This window comes from Aethalodelphis obliquidens, unplaced genomic scaffold (assembly GCF_003676395.1).
Source record: "Aethalodelphis obliquidens isolate GAN/ISIS:26980383/991018 unplaced genomic scaffold, ASM367639v1 scaffold105, whole genome shotgun sequence".
NCBI lineage: Eukaryota > Metazoa > Chordata > Mammalia > Artiodactyla > Delphinidae > Aethalodelphis > Aethalodelphis obliquidens.
Genome location: NW_020838049.1, coordinates 2,392,635 through 2,417,296, shown reverse-complemented (window position 1 = coordinate 2,417,296; position 24,662 = coordinate 2,392,635). Strand labels below are relative to the sequence as shown.

General features: G+C 35.8%; 1 protein-coding gene across 8 annotated transcripts in view; it reads right to left on the bottom strand.

Annotated features, from left to right (window-relative positions):
• The window catches only part of AP4E1 (adaptor related protein complex 4 subunit epsilon 1), a 68,298-nt gene that overhangs the window by 19,859 nt on the left and 23,777 nt on the right, over positions 1-24,662 (bottom strand). For 6 of the 8 annotated variants that reach the window (XR_003430741.1, XM_027096679.1, XM_027096686.1 and 3 more), the window contains 7 exons: positions 22,093-22,215; positions 21,881-21,990; positions 18,394-18,533; positions 17,239-17,351; positions 17,013-17,131; positions 10,301-10,603; positions 8,021-8,135 (listed from right to left, as the gene is read on the bottom strand). Coding sequence is in view for 7 of the 8 variants with exons in the window: in XM_027096679.1 (XP_026952480.1) it covers positions 8,021-8,135; positions 10,301-10,603; positions 17,013-17,131; positions 17,239-17,351; positions 18,394-18,533; positions 21,881-21,990; positions 22,093-22,215 (1,023 nt within the window). In the remaining variant the exon portion in view is untranslated. The remainder of the gene's footprint in view (positions 1-8,020; positions 8,136-10,300; positions 10,604-17,012; positions 17,132-17,238; positions 17,352-18,393; positions 18,534-21,880; positions 21,991-22,092; positions 22,216-24,662) is intronic. The other 2 variants (XM_027096681.1, XM_027096683.1) reach the window with 2 other exon arrangements.

Below are 24,662 nucleotides of genomic sequence, written 5' to 3'. Positions count from 1 at the left end.
TTATTATCCTCATCTTACAATGAGGAATCTGTGGCAAAGAGCTTGCCAAAAAGTCACCGAAGAGTACAAAGACAAGAAATGAAAGAGGCAAATGAGAAATCAGATACTCTGGTTCCAGAACTGCACTCTCAACCATTATATTACACTGTCTCCTTCAAAGGAAACAGCACCTAATCCGAAGAGTACTAAATAAATTAGCTTGTGTGTTAGCTAAATGAATGATATGACTGTTCACTATAAAAAAATAATGGGCTAATTAATAAACAGGTAAAGGGTTCAGACTAGGTCAGCAGTTTCCAAGTGCTGATTTGATAACCAGGAACAAGCTGACTTCACAGAATCTCTCACGTATCTTTTTATACATACAACCAGGCTTTCAGAGAGATACTTACTTACTTACTTCTGTAAGATATACTTACAGAAGATATAGGAGTAGGTCTCAAAAATCTGTATCTTTTTTTAAAACTCTCTATGTGATTCTGATTCTGATTCTGAATCATGTTTGGAAACCAACTGTCTAAGGTCCTTTTCAGATAGAATATCCTCTCATTTTAAGCTTTCCAATCATCTGGTTTAAACTTCTATCCCAAGGTTAGAAGGCCTCTTTTAAATAGCATCTGTGACAGTCAGTCACCCAGCCTCTGCACTGAATGTTGAGAATTCTTTCATGTGTTTGTTGGCAATCTGTATATCTTCTTTGGAGAAATGTCTGTTTAGGTCTTCTGTCCATTTTTGGATTGGGTTGTTTGTTCTTTTGATATTGAGCTGCTTGTATCTTTTTGAGGTTAATCCTTTGTCAGTTGCTTCATTTCCAAATATTTTCTCCCATTCTGAGTGTTGTCTTTTTGTCTTGTTTATGGTTTCCTTTGCTGTGCAAAAGCTTTTAAGTTTCATTAGGTCCCATTTGTTTATTTTTGTTTTTATTTCCATTTCTCTAGGAGGTGGGTCAAAAAGGATCTTGCCTGTGATTTATGTCATAGTGTTCTTCCTATGTTTTCCTCTAAGAGTTTGATAGTTTCTGGCCTTACATTTAGGTCTTTAATACACTTTGAGTTTATTTCTGTGTACGGTGTTAGGCAATGTTCTAATTTCATTCTTGTACATGTAGCTGTCTGGTTTTCCCAGCACCACTTATTGAAGAGGCTGTCTTTTCTCCATTGTATATTCTTGCCTCCTTTGTCAAAAATAAGGTGACCATATGTATGTGGGCTTATCTCTGGGCTTTCTCTCCTGTTCCACTGATCTATATTTCTGTTTTTCTGCCAGTACCATACTGTCTTGATTACCATAGCTCTGTAGTATAGTCTGAAGTCCAGGAGCCTAACTCCTCCAGCTCCGTTTTTCTTTCTAAGGATTGCTTTGGCTATTTGGGGTCTTTTGTGTTTCCATACAAATTGTAAAATCTTTTGTTCTAGTTCTGTGAAAAATGCCAGTGGTAGTTTGATAGAGATTGCACTGAATCTGTAGATTGCTTTGGGTAGTATAGTCATTTTCACAATGTTGATTCTTCCAATCCAAGAACATGGTATATCTCTCCAGCTATTTGTAACATCTTTAATTTCTTTCATCAGTGTCTTATAGTTTTCTGAACACAGGTCTTTTGTCTCCTTAGGTAGGTTTATTCCTAGATATTTTATTCTTTTTGTTGCAATGGTAAATGGGAGTGTTTTCTTGATTTCACTTTCAGATTTTTCATCATTAGTGTATAGGAATGCAAGAGATTTCTGTGCATTAATTTTGTATCCTGCTACTTTACCAAATTCATTGATTAGCTCTAGTAGTTTTCTGGTAACATTTTTAGGATCCTCTATGTATAGGAGCATTTCACCTGCAAACAGTGACAGCTTTACATCTTCTTTTCCGATTTGGGTTCCTTTTATTTCTTTTTCTTCTCTGATTGCTGTGGCTAAAACTTCCAAAACTATGTTGAATAAGAGTGGTGAGAGTGGGCAACCTTATCTTGCTCCTGACCTTAGTGGAAATGGTTTCAGTTTTTCACCATTGAGGACGATGTTGGCTGTGGGTTTGTCATATATGGTCTTTATTATGTGGCGGTAAGTTCCCTCTATGCCTACTTTCTGGAGGATTTCTATCATAAATTGGTGTTGAATTTTGTCGAAAGCTTTTTATGCATCTATTGCGATGATCGTATGGTTTTTATTCTTCAGTTTGTTAATATGTTTTATCACATTGATTGATTTGCATATATTGAAGAATCCTTGCATTCCTGGGATATACCCCACTTGACCATGGTGTATGATCCTTTTAATGTCCTGTTGGATTCTGTTTTCCAGTATTTTGTTGAGGATTTTGCATCTACGTTCATCAGTGATATTGGCCTGTAGTTTTCTTTCTTTGTGACATCTTTGTCTGCCTTTGGTATCAGGGTGATGGTGGCCTTGTAGAATGAGTTTGGGAGTGTTCCTTCCTCTGCTATATTTTGGCAGAGTCTGAGAAGGATAGGTGTTAGCTCTTCTCTAAACGTTTTGATAGATTTCGCCTGTGAAGCCATCTGGTCTTGGGCTTTTGTTTGTTGGAAGATTTTTAATCACAGTCTCAATTTCAGTGCTTGTGATTAGTCTGTTTATATTTTCTATTTCTTCCTGGTTCAGTCTCAGAAGGTTGTGCTTTTCTAAGAATTTGTCCATTTCTTCCAGGTTGTCCATTTTATTGGCATAGAGTTGCTTGTAGTAATCTCTCATGATCCTTTGTATTTCTGCAGTGTCAGTTGTTACTTCTCCTTTTTCATTTCTAATTCTATTGACTTGAGTCTTCTCCCTTTTTTTCTTGATAAGTCTGGCTAACGCTTTATCAATTTTGTTTATCTTCTCAAAAAACCAGCTTTTAGTTTTACTGATCTTTGCTATTGTTTCCTTCATTTCTTTTTCCATTATTTCTGATCTATCTTTATGATTTCTTCCCTTCTGCTCATTTTGGGGTTTTGTTTGTTCTTCCTTCTCTAATTGCTTTAGGTGTAAGGTTAGATTGTTTATTTGAGATGTTTCTTGTTTCTTGAGGTAAGATTGCATTTCTATAAACTTCCCTGTTAAAACTGTTTTGCTGCATCCCATAGGTTTTGGGTGTTCGTGTTTTTATTGTCATTTGTTTCTAGGTATTTTGTGATTTCCTCTTTGATTTCTTCAGTGATTTCTTGGTTATTTAGTAGTGTATTGTTTAGCCTTCACATATTTGTATTTTTTACAGATTTTTTTCCCTGTAATTGGTATCATCTCATAGCGTTGTTGTCGGAAAAGATACTTGATATGATTTCAATTTTCTTAAATTTACCAAGGCTTAAATTGTGACCCAAGATATGATCTATCCTGGAGAATGTTCCATGAGCACTTGAGAAGAAAGTATATTCTGTTGTTTTTGGATGGAATGTCTTATAAATATCAATTAAGTCCATCTTGCTTAATGTATCATTTAAAGCTTGTGTTTCCTTATTTATTTTCATTTTGGATGATCTATCCATTGGTGAAAGTGGGGTGTTAAAGTTCCCTACTATGATTGTGTTACTGTCGATTTCCCCTTTTATGGCTCTTAGCATTTGCCTATGCATTGAGGTGCTCCTATGTTGGGTGCATAAATATTTACAATTGTTATATCTTCTTCTTGGGTTGATCCCTGATCATTATGTAGTGTCCTTCTCTGTCTCTTGTAATAGTCTTTATTTTAGTGTCTATTTTGTCTGATATGAGAATTGCTACTCCAGCTTTCTTTTGATTTCCATTTGCATGAAATATCTTTTTCCATCCCTTCACTTTCAGTCTGTATGTGCCCCTAGGTCTGAAGTGGGTCTCTTGTAGACAGCATATATACGGGTCTTGTTTCTATATCCATTCAGCCAGTCTATGTCTTTTCGTGGGAGCATTTAATCCATTTACATTTAAGGTAATTATCGATATGTATGTTCCTATTCCCATTTTCTTAATTGTTTTGGGTTTGTTACTGTAGGTCTTTTCCTTCTCTTGTGTTTCCTGCCTACAGAAGTTCCTTTAGCATTTGTTGTAAAGCTGGTTTGGTGGTGCTGAATTCTCTTAGCTTCTGCTTGTCTATAAAGGTTTTAATTTCTCTGTCAAAACTGAATGAGATCCTTGCTAGGTAGAGTAATCTTGGTTGTAGGTTTTTCGCCTTCATCACTTTAAATATGTCCTGCCACTCCCTTCTGACTTGCAGAGTTTCTGCTGAAAGACCAGCTGTCAACCTTATGGGGATTCCATTGTATGTTATTTGTTGTTTTTCCCTTGCTGCTTTTAATATTTTTTCTTTGTATTTAATTTTTGATAGTTTGAATATGTGCCTTGGCATGTTTGTCCTTGGATTTATCCTGTATGGGACTCTCTGCGCTTCCTGGACTTGACTATTTCCTTTCCCATATTAGGGAAGTTTTCAGCTATAATCTCTTCAAATATTTTCTCAGTCCCTTTCTTTTTCTCTTCTTCTTCTGGGACCCCTATAATTCAAATGTTGGTGTGTTTTACGTTGTCCCAGAGGTCTCTGAGACTGTCCTCATTTCTTTTCATTCTTTTTTCTTTATTCTGCTCTATTTTATCTTCCAGGTCACTTCTCCATTATTCTGCCTCAGTTATTCTGCTATTGATCCCTTCTAGGGTATTTTTAATTTCATTTATTGTGTTGTTCATCATTGCTTGTTTTCTCTTTAGTTCTTCTAGGTCCTTGTTAAACGTTTCTTGCATTTTCTCCATTCTATTTCCAAGATTTTGGATCATATTTACTATCATTATTTTGAATTCTTTTCAGGTAGACTGCCTATTTCCTCTTCATTTGTTTGGTCTGGTGGGTTTTTACCTTGCTCCTTCATCTGCTATGTGTTTCTTTCTTCTCATTTTGCTTCACTTACTGTGTCTGGGGTCTCCTTTTCACAGGCTGCAGGTTCATAGTTCCCGTTGTTAGTGATGTCTGTCCCCAGTGGCTAAGGTTGATTCAGTGGGTTGTGTAGGCTTCCTGTTGGAGGGGGCTGGTGCCTATGTCGTGGTGGATGAGGGTGGATATTGTCTTTCTGGTGGGCAGGACCGCATTCAGTGGTGTGTTTTGGGATGTGTGTGACCTTATTATGATTTTAGGGAGCATCTCTGCTAATGGGTGGGGTTGTGTTCCTGTCCTGCTAGTTGTTTGGCATAGAGTGTCCAGCACTATAGCTTGCTTGTCGTTGAGTGGAGCTGGGTCTTAGCATTGAGGTGGAGATCTCTGGGAGAGCTTTCACCGTTTGATATTACATGGAGCCAGGAGGTCTCTGATGGACCAATGTCCTGAACTCAGCTCTCCTACCTCAGAGGCACAGGCCTGATACCCGGCTGGAGCATCAAGACCCTATCAGCCACACGGCTCAGAAGAAAAGGGAGAAAAAGAGAAAGAAAGAAACAAATAACAATAATAAAATAAAGTTATTAAAATAAAAACTAAAAAAAATTATTAAAAATTTTTTAAAAATTAAAAAAAAAGAAAGAAAGAAAGAAGAGAGCAACCAAGCCAAAAAAACAAATACACCAATGATAACAAGCACTAAAAACTATACTTAAAAAAAAGGACAGACAGAACCCTAGGACAAATGGTAAAAGCAAAGCTATACAGACAAAATCACACAAAGAAGCATACACATACACACTCACAAAAAGAGAAAAAGGAAAAAAATATATATATCTTTTGGGAAGTCTGAGGACTTCTGCCAGCATTCAGTAGGTGCTCTGTAGGAGCTGTTCCACGTGTAGATGTATTTCTGATGTATTTGTGGGGAGGAAGGTGATCTCCATGTCTTACTCCTCCGCCATCTTGAAGTTCTCTGCAGTTCTTTTATACCTTGATCATTTGGCTACACCTCTCTGACCATCCCCAGCTGTTATTAATTTTATTTTTTGAGAGACTAACAGTCTAAACTTGATGTGGTTTTCAAAAATCCACAGTTCTGTAGACAGGAGATTATCCTGCTACTTCCCCTTATTATCTCTGGTTTTATCTAACATTGGGGCTACAACATATTCAAATAACATTTTAACAGAATAATCCACACTGATTCCTCAATGCTTTTCTTGGGTAGGAACTGGTAATAAAAGTTAGTTCCCCAGTATCCCACCTATGTTTGCTAATTCTCATTATCTTACAATATTTTCCTGAAGTTTATTGTTACGAACTTGGCATTTTTCTACCCAAGAGAGCTAAGTACTGTATCCTTCATAAAAGTGACATTTGACTACTACTCTGCAAATGATTTATAAAAATCTCAAACAAGATCAGTATCAGAACCGACTGCCAATTGAAGGATTCCAGAATTAACAACTTTTTAGGCAGAAAATACCTATTTTTCCCCCACTCTTTACTTTCTGTAATAACCACAATTATAAGATCCATGATTTTATAACTTATTCTTCACGTACACAGCATAAGCACTTGCTATGTCCTGTCTTGTAACTGATTTCCTTTTCCATGATATAAAAGACAGTTTAGGCTCATGAAATTTCAATTTTACTTTAGAGAACTTTTGAAAAATAGGTTTGGGAGGAGAGGGGAAGAGCCTAATTTGACAGTTTAACCCCATTTATAATGATGATTCCATGATCAAAAATGTACTTGGCAAATGAATATACTAGCTTGGAGAGTTTCAGGTCTATTATATTTGCATCAGCCACTTAACTTATTTTAAGAAAGAAGAAAGGCAATGCCAGAAATTAGGCTCCTTGTCCTAACCCCTCTTGCCTACCCTAGCCTTGAATTGCAGTAATAAGAGCAACTGATGGGGAATTCCCCAGTGGTCCAATGGTTAGGGCTCTGCGCTTTCACTGCAGGGGGCATGGGTTTGATCCCTGGTCAGGGAACTAAAATCCCACATGCCACACAGCACAGCCGAAAAAGAAAGAGCAACTGATGGCTCCCGGACATTTGAAAATAAGGAAATATGACAACTGGACCATGTCTCCCACTCTGGAACTCCAGATTTTCACTCCATGCCTTGGATGTCATAAGGCCTCTATATGCACTACAGTCAGAGGTGGGGCAACTGTAATTCAAAACTTTTATTTCCCCTCACATATTCTATCAATATATGAGGAGTTAAATGGGAAGGAAACTGATTACCCTTTGAAAGAAAATTGTATTTTCTAGGCCTTTAGGTATCGTTGTGCTAAATAATGTCAAAAACTTCAAAAGAACAAATACTTCTGCAAAAAAAATAACATCAAGCCTATTATTAGTGTTTATACTTTTTGGTTTCATTGTAGGATGAACCATTTAGTTGTACTCATATGCCTAGCGCAGAACCTAAAAAATAATAAGTACTCTACAAAATCATTAAATAATGAATAGGAGGAAAAAAAAGACCTTTCAGCATTGAACTTTTCAGTATTAACATTCTGAATTCCTATACAAATAATATTCAGTGGTCTCCCTTTATTCATACATATGTGTATATATATACATATATATATATATATATATATATATATCCCACCCACCATCAAATATCTCAGTGATCTCCTCTTTACTAAAATAATGACAGAAGTCTTTCCCTGACAGCCTACATTTTTTAAATGTAAAGTTATTCTTTTCTTTCTAGGCTGATCAGACTGATCAGACATTTCGCTGGAGGAAGCATTTTAACACACTTAAGCTATACAAGATTGTTCAGAATAAAATGAAACTCACTAGTTCATAGAAACCAGAGTTTTCTTCTGAAACTCTTCTGCAGATATGCTCACGCTGATATCTGTAAGCCCTTTAGCACAGTGACCAACATGATAATTCGACCTTCAAGTTCTTTTAAAATTCCAGGATGGCTGCCATATCTTAGGTACTTATGTACATGAAACCTATGGCTTTGGGAACACCTCTAGGCTAACTTTTTTTTCCTGTTTACCCCAAATAAGGTCAGGGTGAACAAGTCACAAGCAGACTTAACAAGAGACAGTGAATCTCCTTAGTTATTTACTTACATGACTATAATATCAATTGCATTAAAAAGTGATGTCCCTACAATCTAGCTTATTATAAACCCATGAAAAATTACCTTTTTCCTGAGAAAGCTTTTCTTCCTGCCGTTGGTGGTGAGGTTTGTAAGGTGCTGCCCCCTGACTTAGTTCTTCAGCCACAAAACCATCCAGAAAAGATAAGGAAGCATCTACCTATATTAAAGTAAAGCAAAAATTAGGAATTAAAAAAACTTACCCTAAACATTAGACTGTACATTCACAGAAGTGATTTCAGCCCATATTTCCTAAAAATAATTTTTAAGTGAAAAACAGAACTTCAACTCTAAAATTGCTACTCAACTCTCTATCTTTCTGAAACATCTATAATCAAAACACTCAGCTAAGAATCTAACAATATAAGTCATGTGCACTTATTATTCATTTCACTGCACTGCAGAATACATTTTTGAGCATCCAACATGTTAAGGCATCATGTTAGATGCTATAACTGAGACAAAGTAAGACACAAGTCCTGCCTCATGAGACTTGTAACCTACCAGAGGAGAAGACACATACACTATGAGCTATAGTGTCTACATTAGTTTCCTCCTGCTGTGGGCTAAAAACAAATCCCCCAGCAAAGGCTAGTTCCTTCTGGAGGCTCCAGTGGAGAATAGGTTTCTTGTCTCTTCCAGCTCCTAGAGGCTGCCAGCATTCCTCGGCTTGGGGCTATATCACTCCAATCTTTGCTTCTATTGTTACTTGGCCTTCTCCTCTCTGACCTCTTGCCTCACTTTTATAAGGACCCTTGTGATTACATCATGCCTACTCAGATAATCCAAGATAGTCTTTCCGTTACAAAACCCTTAACTTAATCAAACCTACAAAGTCCCTTTTACCATATAAAGTAACTTATGCACAGGTTACAGGGATTAAGATGTGAATATCTTGGGGAGGCCCATTATCCAGCCTCCCACAGTGCCTTTAACTATCCTATTCCATTCTACCTAAAAATGCTTTGTTACAAACCTGTGGAAAATTACTTAATTTCAATCAAGTACAAGAATAGAAAGGTACAAGAGAATGCTTAAATGAAAAGAAATAAAGAGATGAAGAAAGAGTAAGGGGAAAAGGAGAAAAGAAAAAGTGAGGAGAGAAATAAAAATGAGATACACAAGAGGATATAGCAGTAACGACCTCAGAAACCACAGATTTGCCTCTCCTAATTTAGCCAAGTGTATACAAACAGCTCAGATAATTTAGAACAGCAGGTAATTCTCAAAAAATTTAAGTGGCATGTCACACTGTGCAATTGGCAAAGTTTAGTTTTGATAAGATTTTTTTTTTGAGTTTTTTTTTCCATGTGGACCACTTCTAAAGTCTTTATTGAATTTATTACAATATTGCTTCTGTTTCACGTTATAGTTTTTTGGTCACGAGACATGTGGGATCTTAGCTCCCCAACCAGGGATTGAACCCACATCCCCTGCATTAGAAGGCAAAGTCCTAACCACTGGACCGCCAGGGAAGTCCCTCGATAAGATTCTTAAGAGATGAAGCCATGTCATCATCATTATCTTTTATTGTAAGAAAGGGAAGTAGAGTAACTAACTAGTTTAATACTATGTATAGCATATTTATTCATATAGTCTCTGGAATGCCTACCAAACGTTAAACCAAGGCCTCTACCCATGAGGAGCTAATGAAAAAAATTAATGAACAAAAGGTTCAAAATGAATACAAGCCATGAACATCTGAGCCATAATTAGTGGGAATACTGCCCATCCTCCCCTCTTCTTCAACTATATGACATCTAATATAAAAATCTGAACAAATCTGACTTCCTTCTGGAAGTTTTCAGATTTACACCAATCTGACAGAGAACTCAGAGGTGAGCAGTAACTAAGTGCTTTGGATTAAAAGCAGCACTGGCTGAAAGTAGGTGGGAGAAGAAAAGGCGGGTGATCAGGTTCCAAAGTAGTAAAGATTTAGATAGTAGATGGACAAAATAAAATGGAGAACTGTTTTTTTCTTACATTCTCAAAGAAAAGAGAGCAATAATAAAATGACATATTAGAGAAGTTCAAAGGAGATAAAATTTTTAAGTTCTCAAATTATTATATGTTAAAAGAGATTGTCATAGACTATAAACCCCTGCACTGCAGTTCTCCAGAACCGATTAGTCTTCCTGACTATTTAGGATCACTACTGAGTAGAAGCTCTCAAATGCTCTCTCACACTAATGTGAGAAAAATGCCAACCTTCATCTAAAGTGCTACAGAAATTACATTTTGGCATATCCCAGATATATCACAAATGGAAGAATTATTGTTTAAACACAATGCAATTTTGTAAAAGATGGAATGCAGATATCTTACCACCATGTCTTCACAACTCTTATCAACTGGAAGCAAGCCCTTCATAAATTTCACATTCTCATGCAAATGTTTTAATTCAAATGCATGCTGTCTCAAACAAGTATCCAAAGATGTGGTAAATTCCTGGATTAATCTCTCAACTATATTAGAAGAGTGTGCTTGAGGTGTCAACTTGGTCACAGCAGCAATTATCCAGGCTTTTGTTTCTGAAGAAATGGAGTCACTTCTAAGTAACTTGTAGAGCTTGGTTATAACTTCCTCTGGCGTTTCCTTATCTAAGAGGTAGGAATACTCCCCTAAAACCTAAAATAAAGAAATGTATATATGCAAATATCAAGTTATATAACAACTATACTCAGAAATTTAAACAAAGTGCCTACTGCCGGAGTGAATTTAATTTATACTAAACATATTCTCATGGTGAAGAAATTATTAAAGATACAATTGTATATTTTAGGTTCAAAATTACACCAAGAACTGGAAGTGAGTACAAAAAGGTTTTCCACATCTTTATCGTTAACAATATATAAAGTAGCATACCATTACAAGTTAGCTTTCTTCTGAACTTCCAGGTTTGGATGTTGGTTTTTAAAAGCACTTTCACATTCTGTTACTATTTTTTCCAATAAGCATTTAAACAAGTGGTTCTCACATACTAGTATGCGTAAGAGCCACCTGAGGTGTTTCATAGAAATACACATTTCTATACTCTCCTCCCAGATAATCTGATTTAGTATGTCTGTCGTGGGGATATACAATACACATTCTGAAAAAGCATCAGCTGATTCTGATGTAGATGATCCACAGAAGAGACTCTGACGAACACTGATCTATTATTTTACACATACTCTTTCCTACATCTAATTTATTCAGGTGATATATAATCCTATCGGTCTAAGGATCGTTAATAAACTGATAATTCATGGAGTGTGAGATCTTTCCTAAGTAGTATTTATGAAGTATATTCATGTATAATACTGGGACCAGCAAGAAAAAAAGTGAGGTGAGGTGATCGGCAAGGGAAGATTTATGGCTAGTAACAAGAAGAGGAAAAAAAAAAGAAATAGAACTACATAAATTCAATCCTTAAATAGTAAGATAACTTTTTGACTGGTTTAATAAAAGATGGAAGGAAGTTCTAGAAGAACAGGTAACCTAAATCCTAGTTCAAAAATCAATGGACTTGAGCTTCCCTGGTTGCACAGTGGTTAAGAATCAACCTGCCAGACGTAGAGAGTGGACTTGAGGACACGGGGAGGGGGAAGGGTAAGCTGGGACGAAGTGAGAGAGTGGCATGGACATATATACACTACCATATGTAAAACAGATAGCTAGTGGGAAGCATCCACGTAGCACAGGGAGATCAGCTCGGTGCTTTGTGACCACCTAGAGGAGTGGGATAGGGAGGGTGGGAGGGAGACGCAAGATGGAGGAGATATGGGAATATATGTATATGTATAGCTGATTCACTTTGTTATAAAGCAGAAACTAACACACCATTGTAAAGCAATTATACTCCAATAAAGATGTTAAAGAAAAAAAAAGAGTAGCCCCCACTCACTGCAACTAGAGAAAGCCCGCAAGCAGCAACGAAGACCCAATGCAGCCAAAAATAAATAAATTAAATTAATTAGTTAAAAAAAAATCAATGGACTTAAGCTTCTGGGAAGATAGAGTAGGTGAATTTTTTCCACTATTCTTCCTGCTAAGTACGCCTAAAAACCCTTGATGTTATACATAAAACACATATACAAAGACTGAAAGGTAGAGAAAAAAAGGCAGATCACTAAGAACCTTGGGACCTAAGGAACAATACAGTGGGTTATCTGTTGCCTCATATACCTCAGACTGGGTACTTGAGAGCCAGCAACCTAGAAATGCCAGTGGGAAAGGACAAAAAAGCCCCAAGAAAAGCCTGCCCTCTAGCCAAAGGGCCAGGAAGACAGAAAACTTTCAGATAATAATCCTTCTACTCCAGCCAAGCACCAAATAGAAAAAACTGTAGCCCCACCCATACCAGCCAAGGTGGAGTGGAGAGTCAAGACTTCAACCCCTACCAGGTTGTAAAAAGCATCTCAACTCCCCAGCAAGGGTGGTAACAGAGAGACTGAGTGAAAACCAGGAACTTCATCCCCGCCAAGCTGTAGAAAGGCCCACTCTTCTGCACTGTCTGTGAAGACTACATAGGAAGCCTATACTTCACCTCCACCCAAGTTTAAAGAAGTAGCCCTCGCCCTCTCTGCAGGAGTGGTGTCAGGGGAAGCCTAGCAGAGACTCAGGCTCAGTGGAGGCCACATAGTTAGAGATATCTACACCCCATCTCAACACCATCACCGAAAGAATTAATCCACATCTATAGAACACGCCACCCAACAATAAGCAGAATACCCACTCTTTTCAAGCACCCACAGAACATATAAGACAGATCATATCTTAGGCCATAAAATAAACCTAAAAAAACTTAAAAGAACTGAAATTATAGAGTACTTTCTCTGACAACAATGGAATCAAACTAGAAATCAGTAACAGGAAAGATAACAAGAAATTTTCAAAACCCTTAAAAACTAAACAACACCCTTGCACACAATCTTTCCAGGAAACAGAAGAGGAAAGAACACTCCCAAGCATTTTATGAAGCCAGTATTACCTTGATACCAAAACCAAACATAGCAGAAAAAAACAAGAAAACTACAGACCATTATCCCTCATGCACAGAGATGCAAAAATTATTAACATGGTCTCAAGAAATCTACAAAAAACAATTCTAGATTAATAAGTGAGTTCAGCAAGATTGCAGGGTATAAGAACAAAATACAGAAATAAACCTATATACTAATGTCCACTAATCTACAAAAAAAGGAAGCAAGAGTATAGGACAGAGAAAAAACAGTCTTTTCAATAAGTGGTGCTGGGAAAATTGGACAGCTACATGTAAAACAATGAGATTAGAACATTTCCTCACAACATATACAAAAATAAACTCAAAATGGATTAACAACCTAAATGTAAGACCTGAGACATACAACTCCTAGAAAAGAACACTCTTTGACATAAATCGTAGCAATATTTTCTTGGATCTGTCTCCTAAGGCAAAAATAAACAAATGGTATGCAATTAAACTTAAAAGCTTTTTGCACAGTAAAGGAAACCATCAACAAAATGAAAGATAACCCTCATAATGCGAGAAAATATTTGTAAATAATGCAACCAATTTGTATATTTTGGCTTAATTTCCAAAATATACAAACAGCTCATATCAGAAGAACAAACAGTCCAATGAAAAAACGGGCAGAAGACCTGAACAGACATTTTTCCAAAGAAGATGTACAAATGGCTAACAGGCACATGAAAAGATGCTCAACATCACTAATTATTAGAGAAAAGCAAATAAAAACCACAATGAGATACCACCTCACACCTGTGAGAATGACTATGATCAAAAAGTCTACAAATAATAAATGCTGGAGAGGGTGTGGAGACAAGGGAACCTTCCTATATGGTTGGTGGGAATTTAAATTGGTGTAGCCACTATGGAAGACAGTACGGAGGTTTCTTAAAAAAATTAAAAGCAGAGTTGCCATATGATCCAGCAATCTCACTCCTGAGCATATACCTGGAGAAAACTATAATTTGAAAAGATACACGCCTCTAGTGATCATAGCAGCATTATTTACAACAGCCAAGACAAAGAAACAAACCTAAAATGCCCATCAACATATTGAATGGATTAAGAAGATGTGGTATATATACACAATAGAATACTACTCACCCATAAAAAAGAATGAAATAATGTCATTTGCAGCAACATGGGTGGACCTAGAGATTGTCATACTAAGTGAAGTCAAAGAGAAAGACAAACACCATATGATATCACTTATATGTGGAATCTAAAATATGACACAAATGAACTTATCTACAAAAGAGAAACAGACTCACAGACATAGAAAACAAACCTATGCTTACCAAAGGAGAAAGGGGTTGGGGGAGGGATAAATTAGGAATTTGGGATTAGCAGACACAAACTACTATATATAGAATAGATAAACAACAATGTCCTACTGTATAGCACAGGGAACTATATTCAAAATCCTGTACTACATCATAATGGAAAAGAATATGAAAAAGAGTATGTACATATATGTATAATTGAATCACTTTGCTGTACACCGGAAACTAACACATGCTGTAAATCAACTATACTTCAATAAAATGAAAAGAAGCAGAAAACAAACTAGTGGTTACCAGTGGAGAGAGGGAAGGGGAAGGGGCAGGTTACGGGTAAGGGATTAAGAAACACAAACTACTATGTATAAAATAGATAAGCAACAAGGATATACTGTATAGTACAGGAAATTATACCCATTATCTTGTAATAATCAATAATGGAATATAATCAGCAAAAATAATGAATCACCATGCTATACACCTGTAACTAATATACTATTGTAAATCAGCTATACTTCAATTAAAAAAAATTTTGAAGTTTCTCCTGAATTTGTATCACTTTGCACCATCGTAAAGTTGAAAAATCATAAGCTTAACCATCTTAAATCAGGAACCATCTGTACCTAAGTATAAATCTAACAAAACAGGTACAGGATTTGTATGCTGTAGAAAAAGAAACTCTCTAAATATATGAACATATCGTGTTCATGGAGGAAAATACAAATGGCCACCAAATACAACAATCAATTTAGACAAGGATTATCAATGCTAAAACCATTGATGAAAGATAGTTGAAGAACAGATGTTCACAAAGTCTCACAGAATCACCTCACAGATTAGTTCTAAATTAGTAAGGAGAAACAGCACGTTTACAATGGCGAGAACCTTTACAAAGGTCACCATCTTAACCAAACAAAAGAATTTACTATCACCAATAATTGGAGGAACTGACATTATATGCATCCTGATACAGTGCAGTGAGAAATACATATTGACAATGTAGTATTCTTGCTAAAAATGTTTAACTGAACCAGAAATAGTCCAATTCAGAATGCTGGACATTCTGCAAGTCAACAGTATTCATCCAAAGAAATCAATGTCACGAAAACAAAAAGAAACTGCGCATCACTGTAAAATAAAAGACATTAAAAGACATAGCTAAATGCAATTTGTGAATCTTAACCTGATATGGGATTGGGAGGAGTAGAAAAATAGTCATAAGAGACATTTTTTGGACAACTGGATAAGTCTGAATATGGACTGTATATTGGGTGATATTAATGAAGTAAGGTCACATTTCTTAGGTGCAATAATGGTTTTATGGTTATCTAAAACATCACTCTTGGGAGATTCACACTGAATTTTTTATAGGGTAAGTGTCATGAGGTCTGCAACTCAATTTTATTTTTATTTATTTTATTTTATTTTATTTTATTTTGTGGTACACGGGCCTCTCACTGTTGTGGCCTCTCCTGTTGCGGAGCACAGGCTCCGGACACGTAGGCCCAGTGGCCATGGCTCACAGGCCCAGCCACTTCGCGGCACGTGGGATCTTCCCGGACCAGGGCACGAACCCGTGTCTCCTGCATTGGCAGGCGGACTCTCAACCACTGCGCCACCAGGGAAGCCCCTGCAACTCAATTTTAAATGGCTCAACAAAACAAACTGTATATAGGTAGACCTAGCTATAGATATAGATGTACTGGGTTGGCCAAAAAGTTCGTTCGGGTTTTTCCATAACATCTTAGGGAACCAAATGGATACAGTAAAGCAAAGGTGGTTAAAAGTATTAACTGGGAATCTAGGTGAAAAGTATAGGGATATTTATTATGCCATTTTTTCAACTTTCCTGTAGATTAGAAAAGAATTCTTTAATAAAAGTCTGGGTAAAATTATGGTTAACATGCTAACATTTGACAAAACCATAAAATATTAAAGTGTGAATATCCTATGACCAAGAGCTGCACTTCTCCAAATCTCCCCCTAAAGAAATGCTCACTCATATGCACAAGAAAGAATATACAAAGGTGACAGGATGTATATGATTATGTAGGTTTATATAACGTAAAACTGTGACCTTGTTTTGCAGAGATGATCTCCTTGCTGGCTTTGATGAAGCAAGCAGCCATGTTGGGAGGCCCACCTGGCAAGAAACTGAGGGCAGCTCTTGGAGCTAAGGGCAGGCAACAGTCAACAGTCTGAACCTCAAACCCTCAGTCTTACAGCTGCAAGAAATTGATTTCTGCCAACAACCACATGTGAGCTTGGAAGCAGATCCTTTACTAATCAAGCTTCAGATGAAACAGCAGCCCCAAGTGACACGATGATTGAAACCCTGAAAGACCTTAAGCAGAGAACCCATGCCTGGACTCCTAACCCACAGAAACTGTGAGATAACAAATGTGTGTTGTTTTAAGTTTGTGGTAACATTATTATGCAGCAATAGAAAGCTAACATAGCACAGATATATGAGTATTCACATATTCAAAAATAGATTCACATAGAAAACACAACAAATGCATTGTAGACACAGACAGGCATCTAAACAAATACCCGTATTTAAAAGACTAGTCAAGTGAGATGGCAGAGAGAATGAATAGATAAGTAAATAGTTAAGTGATAGAAGGTAGCCACTGGTAAAGAAAATTGACAGCTGAAGGAGTTAACTGAGTAGAACTGAATGATTTCTGAAGAAATATATTATTAGTATTTGACTTTATAAAAAAAGAATATTATAAACATTTATGATTCAATGTACTTTGCTCACCCAACTCATAACTTGAAGAAATCTCTGTGGGTAGAACACATTTTCCACATCTAGTAAAGTGAAATAAGACTGAACTGCATAGAGCCTTAATTGTTGATTTTCTGTTTCATCATCAAAACCTACAAAGAAATTAATATACCATTTTAATTTCTACTAAATTCTCTAAGGACTCTGTAATAAACACATTTAATTTTAAAATCTTTGCAGAATGCAACAGTTTACTAACCTTCTGCTAGCAGTCTCAGAAAGTTATTGGGAATATCAGGATGCATAACATCTCCTCCCACTGAAAATACAGCATTCATTGTCTGAATAAACCACGCATTATCAGGAGCATATGTGTCCACAGTGTTAAGAACAAGTACACTTCCAAATGCCACTTATTAAAATTATCCTTTCTGTATAAATCTTAAAAAAAATAACCCTCAGTTCATCCTAGTTTGGCATTTATACCTTTAACTTCTGCCAATAAATTGTTCTCTACTCCAGCTTTATGTAAAATAGGTGCTCAGTAAAAGCTTACTGAATAAACTTAATAAACCAGTTCATGGTGCTTTATCTAGCACCATATATTGCACATAACAGGTGTCCAATAAATAACTCTGAAATAATTGAAAGAAATGTTTCAGCTAACTATGGACAAAAACATAATGGAAAATGATATGCACTTCAGAAACTAAATGTTGTGACATGTCTATCTGAACAAGTTGTTGACCCTCTTTTCTAATCTGTTCTTCTTCAGTTCTAAAATTCTATCATTCTGCTGGCCAGAGCTATAGCACTGGTTAGGACAAAACTATACTTAAGCAATTTCCAAGATACTTTGATCAGCATTATTCATTCATTCAATCTTAGATTTAAACAACAGACATCTTAAAAAGAATGATGAGTAACCTCGTGACCTGCAAAGTTCCTTTGACTTTTAAGAAACAAATGTGAAGAAAAGTAACATGTGAATGGAGTTGCCAATTACTTCACTGTGACAATTTCCAGTATAAACAGTAGTGTAAAGGATAAATTTTAGCATCCTGATCCCCTCAACAATCCCCTGAAAACAACAAGAACTTTTACTCAGGAAAGAAACTGAGTAGGAAGTAAAGTCAAAGACAAGGAGGGACTCTAAGAGGAATCAGACGAGATTCCTGTATCCTCCTGCTGATAATACTGACCAATGGAATAAAAAGAACCAGGAAAAAAGTCATCCCCTAGGAAGTCTACACGAATTCTTGCTTTTGACAGCAAGAGAGGCTTGAATATCAGGAATGGAAGTTACTGCTGGGCCTCTGAACTCAACCTGCAAGTGACCATGTCTAGAGCAATTATTTTAAAGTCACTGTGTAAGTAAAGGTATTTTATGACTCATGGTCCAAACAAAGGATATTTCTCAGCCAGCTCAGCTATTTTGCCAACCAAATTGACAATAATATATTCTTCTTTGCTCTGATGTAAATATTCAAGCATTTTCTGGACAATCACTGTTATATTCTGTGCATTAGTAATTCTGTAAAGAAGTTCCAGAGTCTATTTAAGAAAGAAAAATAAAAATAGTATTATAAAACTATGCATGATAACAAATAAATACTGTAACATATAGGTTTGTAACAGTTGATTCTTCCACTTTTATGTAGCTCTACTGGGCAGTTAATAGGTGCTCAAGAAATGCACATTTTAACTGAACAGAACTTAAGAAAGGTAAGACTATCGTCAAAAAAAAAAAAAAGAATTATAATCAATTCCAAAGTCTAAAAGCCTTCTATTGATATAGATAATAATCATCTGACATCTCTACATGACAGGCCATGTAAAGACTAAAAAGTTAAAAGGTTAATAATCTATTTTCTAAAAATGTAACAGCTTCTTAAACCTACATTACTTATACCTGTGTGCTATGCATGTGCACGTGTGTGTGTATACATGTATACACATATAAAAATCCAGTCTTGCAAAATGCTTTTTCCACACTACCCGAACAACAGAAAACCACACTTGAATGGATTTGTCAGCTAAGGGCAAATGGTCTCTAATGGATGGATAAGGTAGTGCAAGCACTTCAAACCCCAGCAAGGCCTACGTTCAGAATCTCGGGTATCAAGGAAGAACCATTTTACAGCTTTCTCAGTGATGAGGCATATACCTCTTGCTGCCTGAAGAAAGATGAAGGAAGACCAGTACCAGAGTAAGCTCCCATTTGGCTGGCTTTCTGAGGCCCTACATCAGGGTTGTAAAAATATCACAGTTCCCAGAAATCAGTAGGAGACAAAGGGCAATAATGAGAAAGCATCGTTTACTGGCATTTCAGGAGCAACAATATTAGCTGCAGGAGAAATTCCACATATCCTTCTCATCAAACTTGTTCATCTATCTTTAGGGTTCTTTCTAATTTTTCAGTCCTATACCCAGGACTTCAAGTACAAAGGACAACAGATTTTGAATTTTTTTTAACTGTTCCAGTTAATCCTTAACACCATTTAAAATCTATAAATACATACATGTATTTATAACTTTCAACCTATGAAGCTGCTTCAGACATGCTTCCTGTAAACTCTATATGTCACATATTTTAAGATAATCTACACCAAATTTACTTCCTACTCTAAGACCATGAAATTTAGCATTTGAGGACTGAATGGGGACTGGTATTATGAACTGCATGGCTAGAGGTCTTTTCTGTTAACTCCTTCTTGCCTTCTTTTTCCCTGCTATGAAAGAAAAGTAATAAAATCAGGTAAAAGGGAATCCCAGCCCCAAGCAACAGGTCACTCCATACCCCAGGACCAAAGTTCTTGCCATATGGTTACTGATGGAGGTTAGAAGTGACAGTGGCATCGAGGAGACAGTACTGCAGTACCTTCTTGGGGCACCACTGATACTCAGTACCCTTCCCCAAAAATTCAAGCTACTTTTCTCACTACAGATCAGACTTCATAATTTTAAAAGTTGTCTAGTTTCCCTTTGACCCTCATTTTTAAATGAGATCCCAATAAATAAATACAGCAATAAGAAAACTGTATCTAAGTCAACCATGTTCAATTTAGTACTTAACCACACAAAGAAAATGCATGCTCTATGTCTGTTCAAAGTGGAAGAGCAATATAATTATTTGTTACTGTCCCTTGGCATCTTCTCATTTTTCTACAATGTCCACACATAGGAATTAGTACATCTGTAAACTTCCTGGATTCATTCAAGGCAGGTAACAATTTTCAGAAGATTAAAAATATGAATGCAAAAAACATACATGTATATATATGTAGATGGCAATTTCTTGAAAATATTATTTCAAAAATAGTACTAAAATTCAAAATTCATAATCTTATCTTTTAAAAATTATAGTTGTTTAATGTAATACAGTGTTCTCTCAATAAACTACTTTTAATTCACTGCTTTTAAGTAATTTAGATGTTTAGTAGATTCTTTTTATCTTTATTATTTTTAAAATCAGAAATAAAACTATCTACTCTTCTTACCTAGGTCCCATATACCATTTTAAATGAAGGTATAAAGTGATTCTCTACATAAGAATTAACAGATATACCTACATGGACACCCAAGTAGATATTGAAGTAGATATTGAAGCAGTTTATAAACTTTTTCCTTTATAAAAGGAAAAAGTTGAAAAAAATTATATAACTTTCCTTCCAAAAAGTTCAAAACATTTTAGGGATATCTTTATTAATTCTTTCAACATTCCTACATATTCAATAGGGACTGCATTAGCCTAGTTTATAGATGTTAATAATGGAAAAAATTAATCATCATAAATAACTTCTTAAAATTGTACTAATAGGAAGACCTGGGAATAGAGTTCAGGTCTCCGATTCATACAATTCTTGGACCAAAAAAGATATTAATGAATCCTATACAGGTAACTGGACCTAACTCCTCCAACTCATAATTTATTTTTTTATTATTTTTTTAAGAGTGCTCTTGTCTTGACAGCATTTGTTTCATTTTCTATTTTATTTATTTTTAAAACGTATTTATTTATTTATATTTTTGGCTGTGTTGGGTCTTCGTTGCTGCGTGTGGGCTTTCTCTACTTGCGGTGAGCGTGGGCTACTCTTTGTTGCGGTGCGCAGGCTTCTCATTGTGGTGGCTTCTCCTGTTGTGGAGAGCCCATGGGCTCTAGGCGCATGGGCTTCAGTAGCTGCAACACGTGGGCTCAGTAGTTGTGGCTTGTGGGCTCTAGAGCACACGCTCAGTAGTTGTGACGCACGGGCTTAGTTGCTCTGAAGCATGTGGGATCTTCCCGGACCAGGGCTCCCCTGCATTGGCAGGCGGATTCTTAACCACTGCGCCACGAGGGAAGCCCCAACTCATAATATAAAACCATTATTGTCGCAGACATAGAGGATGGATTTGAGGACACGAGGAGGGGGAAGGGTAAGCTGGGATGAAGTGATAGAGTGGCATGGACTTATATATACTACCAAATGTAAAACAGATAGCTAGTGGGAAGCAGCTGCATAGCACAGGGAGACCAGCTCAGTGCTTTCTGACCACCTAGAGGAGTGGGATAGGGAGGTTGGGAGGGAGATGCAAGATAGAGGAGATATGGGGATATATGTATATGTATAGCTGATTCAGTTTGTTATAAAGCAGAAACTAACACACCATTGTAAAGCAATTATACTCCAATAAAGATGTTTTTAAAAAATAAATAAATAAACCATTCTTGTAATTACTGACACAAGTGCTTTTTAGAAAAGTTCCTTAAACTTCAATAGAAAGAATAAAATGCACTCAAAAGTTAAAACACACACGTGTGCACATACACACTGCCCACCATTTTAATCTCTCTCTATAATACCAACAAAAAGTTCAAAAATTGTAACACTTCACATACATTACTCAAAATACCAGTTTACCTCTCTTTTAATAATGGGATCAGGATGGTCTAAGCATTCAATTATTGTCATCTGGTGTTGAAGAGCCAGAGTGGGATCCTGTTGGATAACATAGGTAAGAGCCTTCAATCCTAGAAGCAAAGATTACATTATAGAAAGTGACATAAAACAAATAACCAGCAAATTTCAAAAACTCTCTTGGTAATTTCCATCAAAAGAACCAATCATCTTACCTAAATATTTGAGATTTATTTTAGGTGACAAAACAAATTTTCCAATGCACTTGGCAGCCTTCTCAAGTAATTCCGATTTAGGATAAATAGAATAGACTGTATGTACACATTCAAACAGAATAGCTACAGAAATAAAATATTATAATGTCAGGGATCATATTAAGGCATAATAAAAGAATATATCTGTGTAGAACTCCTAACAAAACAAACTAATTGGTAGGTCAGTTTTAGTCAAAATTTTTCAAAGATAAGAACTTTACTGTTTTCAGGCTTTATACAGTTGTTAGGATTACGTTACCACAGTACAATTTAAAGAGAATGATATATATTAATAGATAAGAATGATATATTCAGTCATGCAACAAGTATTTTCTGAAACTTCCTATGAGCCAGACATTGTTCTACTAGTATGGATACAGCGGTGACAAAAACCCCTGCCCTCAAGGAAATCACATTCTAACGGACACATAATACATTCATTGTTCCCATATAAATAGATACTTCCAACACTCCTTGAATGCTTAAAATAATTTACTCTTAGGCATTTTCTACCACTTTTACATAGAAACTGTATATGTAGTTTATTTCAGTGCAGTTTATTTCAACATAATCATTTCAGGATGCTCTAGCATTTATTTCAAAATAGGGCCACTACTCAAAAATCTTCAAACCACTTTTTAACAATTAACTTCCAAGGATATAGAAAATCTACTGAACATCTTAATAGTGTTCAAATTTGATTTTCTGGTCTCATCAAAGATCTGATAGCTATAATAGATGATCAAAGTGGATACTAAAATTTTTTTCAAACTCTCTTAAAGAGCATAAGTCAAAGAGCTGGAGCTTCGCCATGGTAAAGAAGAATCATTTAGGCACCATTAAGTCCTGCATGTCCTGTGGAATCACAGAATGAGAAGTGAGACACAGAATCAGCAGACTTAAAAACAGTTCTACTATATAGTTGAAGCATATCGTGTCTTTGATAGAATCACTCCTGCTCTTTTTCCAAAAGCTTAAAACATAACAATCAAACATTTGTGTACAGGATATAAGATAGATCCTGAATATTCAACTAACTATGTTTTACACTGCTAAGCTGTCTATCAATTGATACACATATAAATTTCTGGTAAAAAGCTTTACATAAATAAATACTTTCTAAAGAAGGAGAGAGAAAAGAAATCAGAAGGAAAAATTTTAAGAAATAAACAACTCTTTAAGAAGGGAACTGACTTGAATTAAAGGAAAACCTACAAAGTAAGTCAACTGAACCTAAAAAGATTCTTTATATATCCAGATGTTATGCTGTAAAAAGTCGTTACTCTGTGCTATGAAAAAAGCTGATTTTATGACTTCACGAAGTAAACAGAGAGAGCCTTAGTCAACTAACTTAACTAATCAACTAAGGCAGGAGTAGGCAACACATCGTTAAACACAGCCCTCAGCCTATCTTTGTAAGCTGTGAACTAAGAATGATTTTTACATTTTTTGAGATATAACTGACATATAAAATTATTACTTTTAGGTATACAATTACATTTTTAAAGGTTTAAAATAAACAAAGGAGAATATATGACAAAAACCTATATGACCGACACAAAACCTAAAATATTTACTATCTAGCCCTCTTTTCAGAAAAAGTTTGCCAAACCCTGAACAAACGTGCTAGTCCTAAGTAAGATTAAAAATGATGATGTTCCATTTTCTATCATAACTGACATATTTTCCTTTACGGATTTCCACCGTTTAGAGCTCTCCTATCAAGATGTTTTACTGACAACAAAAGCTTCTCATTACCCATCTAAAACCTAAACTTTTATATTTAGATGCTCATAAGATTTCTGAAAAGCTAGTTTAGGTAAAATTAATAGTTCAAAAATTGCACTTATTAGTCAACCTAGGCATAAATGAGCTGAAATGAACTTAACAGGTTTTTAAAATTATTTTTAAATAATTTAGAGGCTAATAGCCTTTATTCTCCAACTCTACAAAAGTCTAAGTCCATAAATGAAAAAGCAATTACTCTGCTGTCTCCTCACTGCAGTGGTTAAAAGAATACAGTAAGTCCCCTACATACGAACCTTCAAGTTGCAAACTTTCGAAGATACAAATGTGCCCCTGTATGCCAGAGGTTGTACTGTACTACTGTACTTTTCAAGGTACTGTACTGTAAGATTAAAAATGCTTTATTTATTTTTGTGTTTGTTTTTTATGTATTATTTGTGTGAAAAGTGTTATAAACCTATTACAGTACAGTACTATATAGCCAACTGTGTTGGTTGAGTATCTAGGTTAACTTTGTTGGACCTACGAACAAATTGGACTTACAAACATGCTCTCGGAAAGGAACTTGTTTGTACGTAGGGGACTTGCTGTAGAGCTTCTAAGGATTTCTAAAGGTAAAATGCATCGTGGAGCTTTGTTTACTCTTCCAGAGGAAGCCAGGTCCTAATCAAAATACCATCAAGTAAAAAATTAACAAATTAAAAATTAATAACATTCTAACATTTGTGACACTGTGGTTTTATCATAGATATTTTGGGTAGGATCATGCACAAAATTTGAAGAAG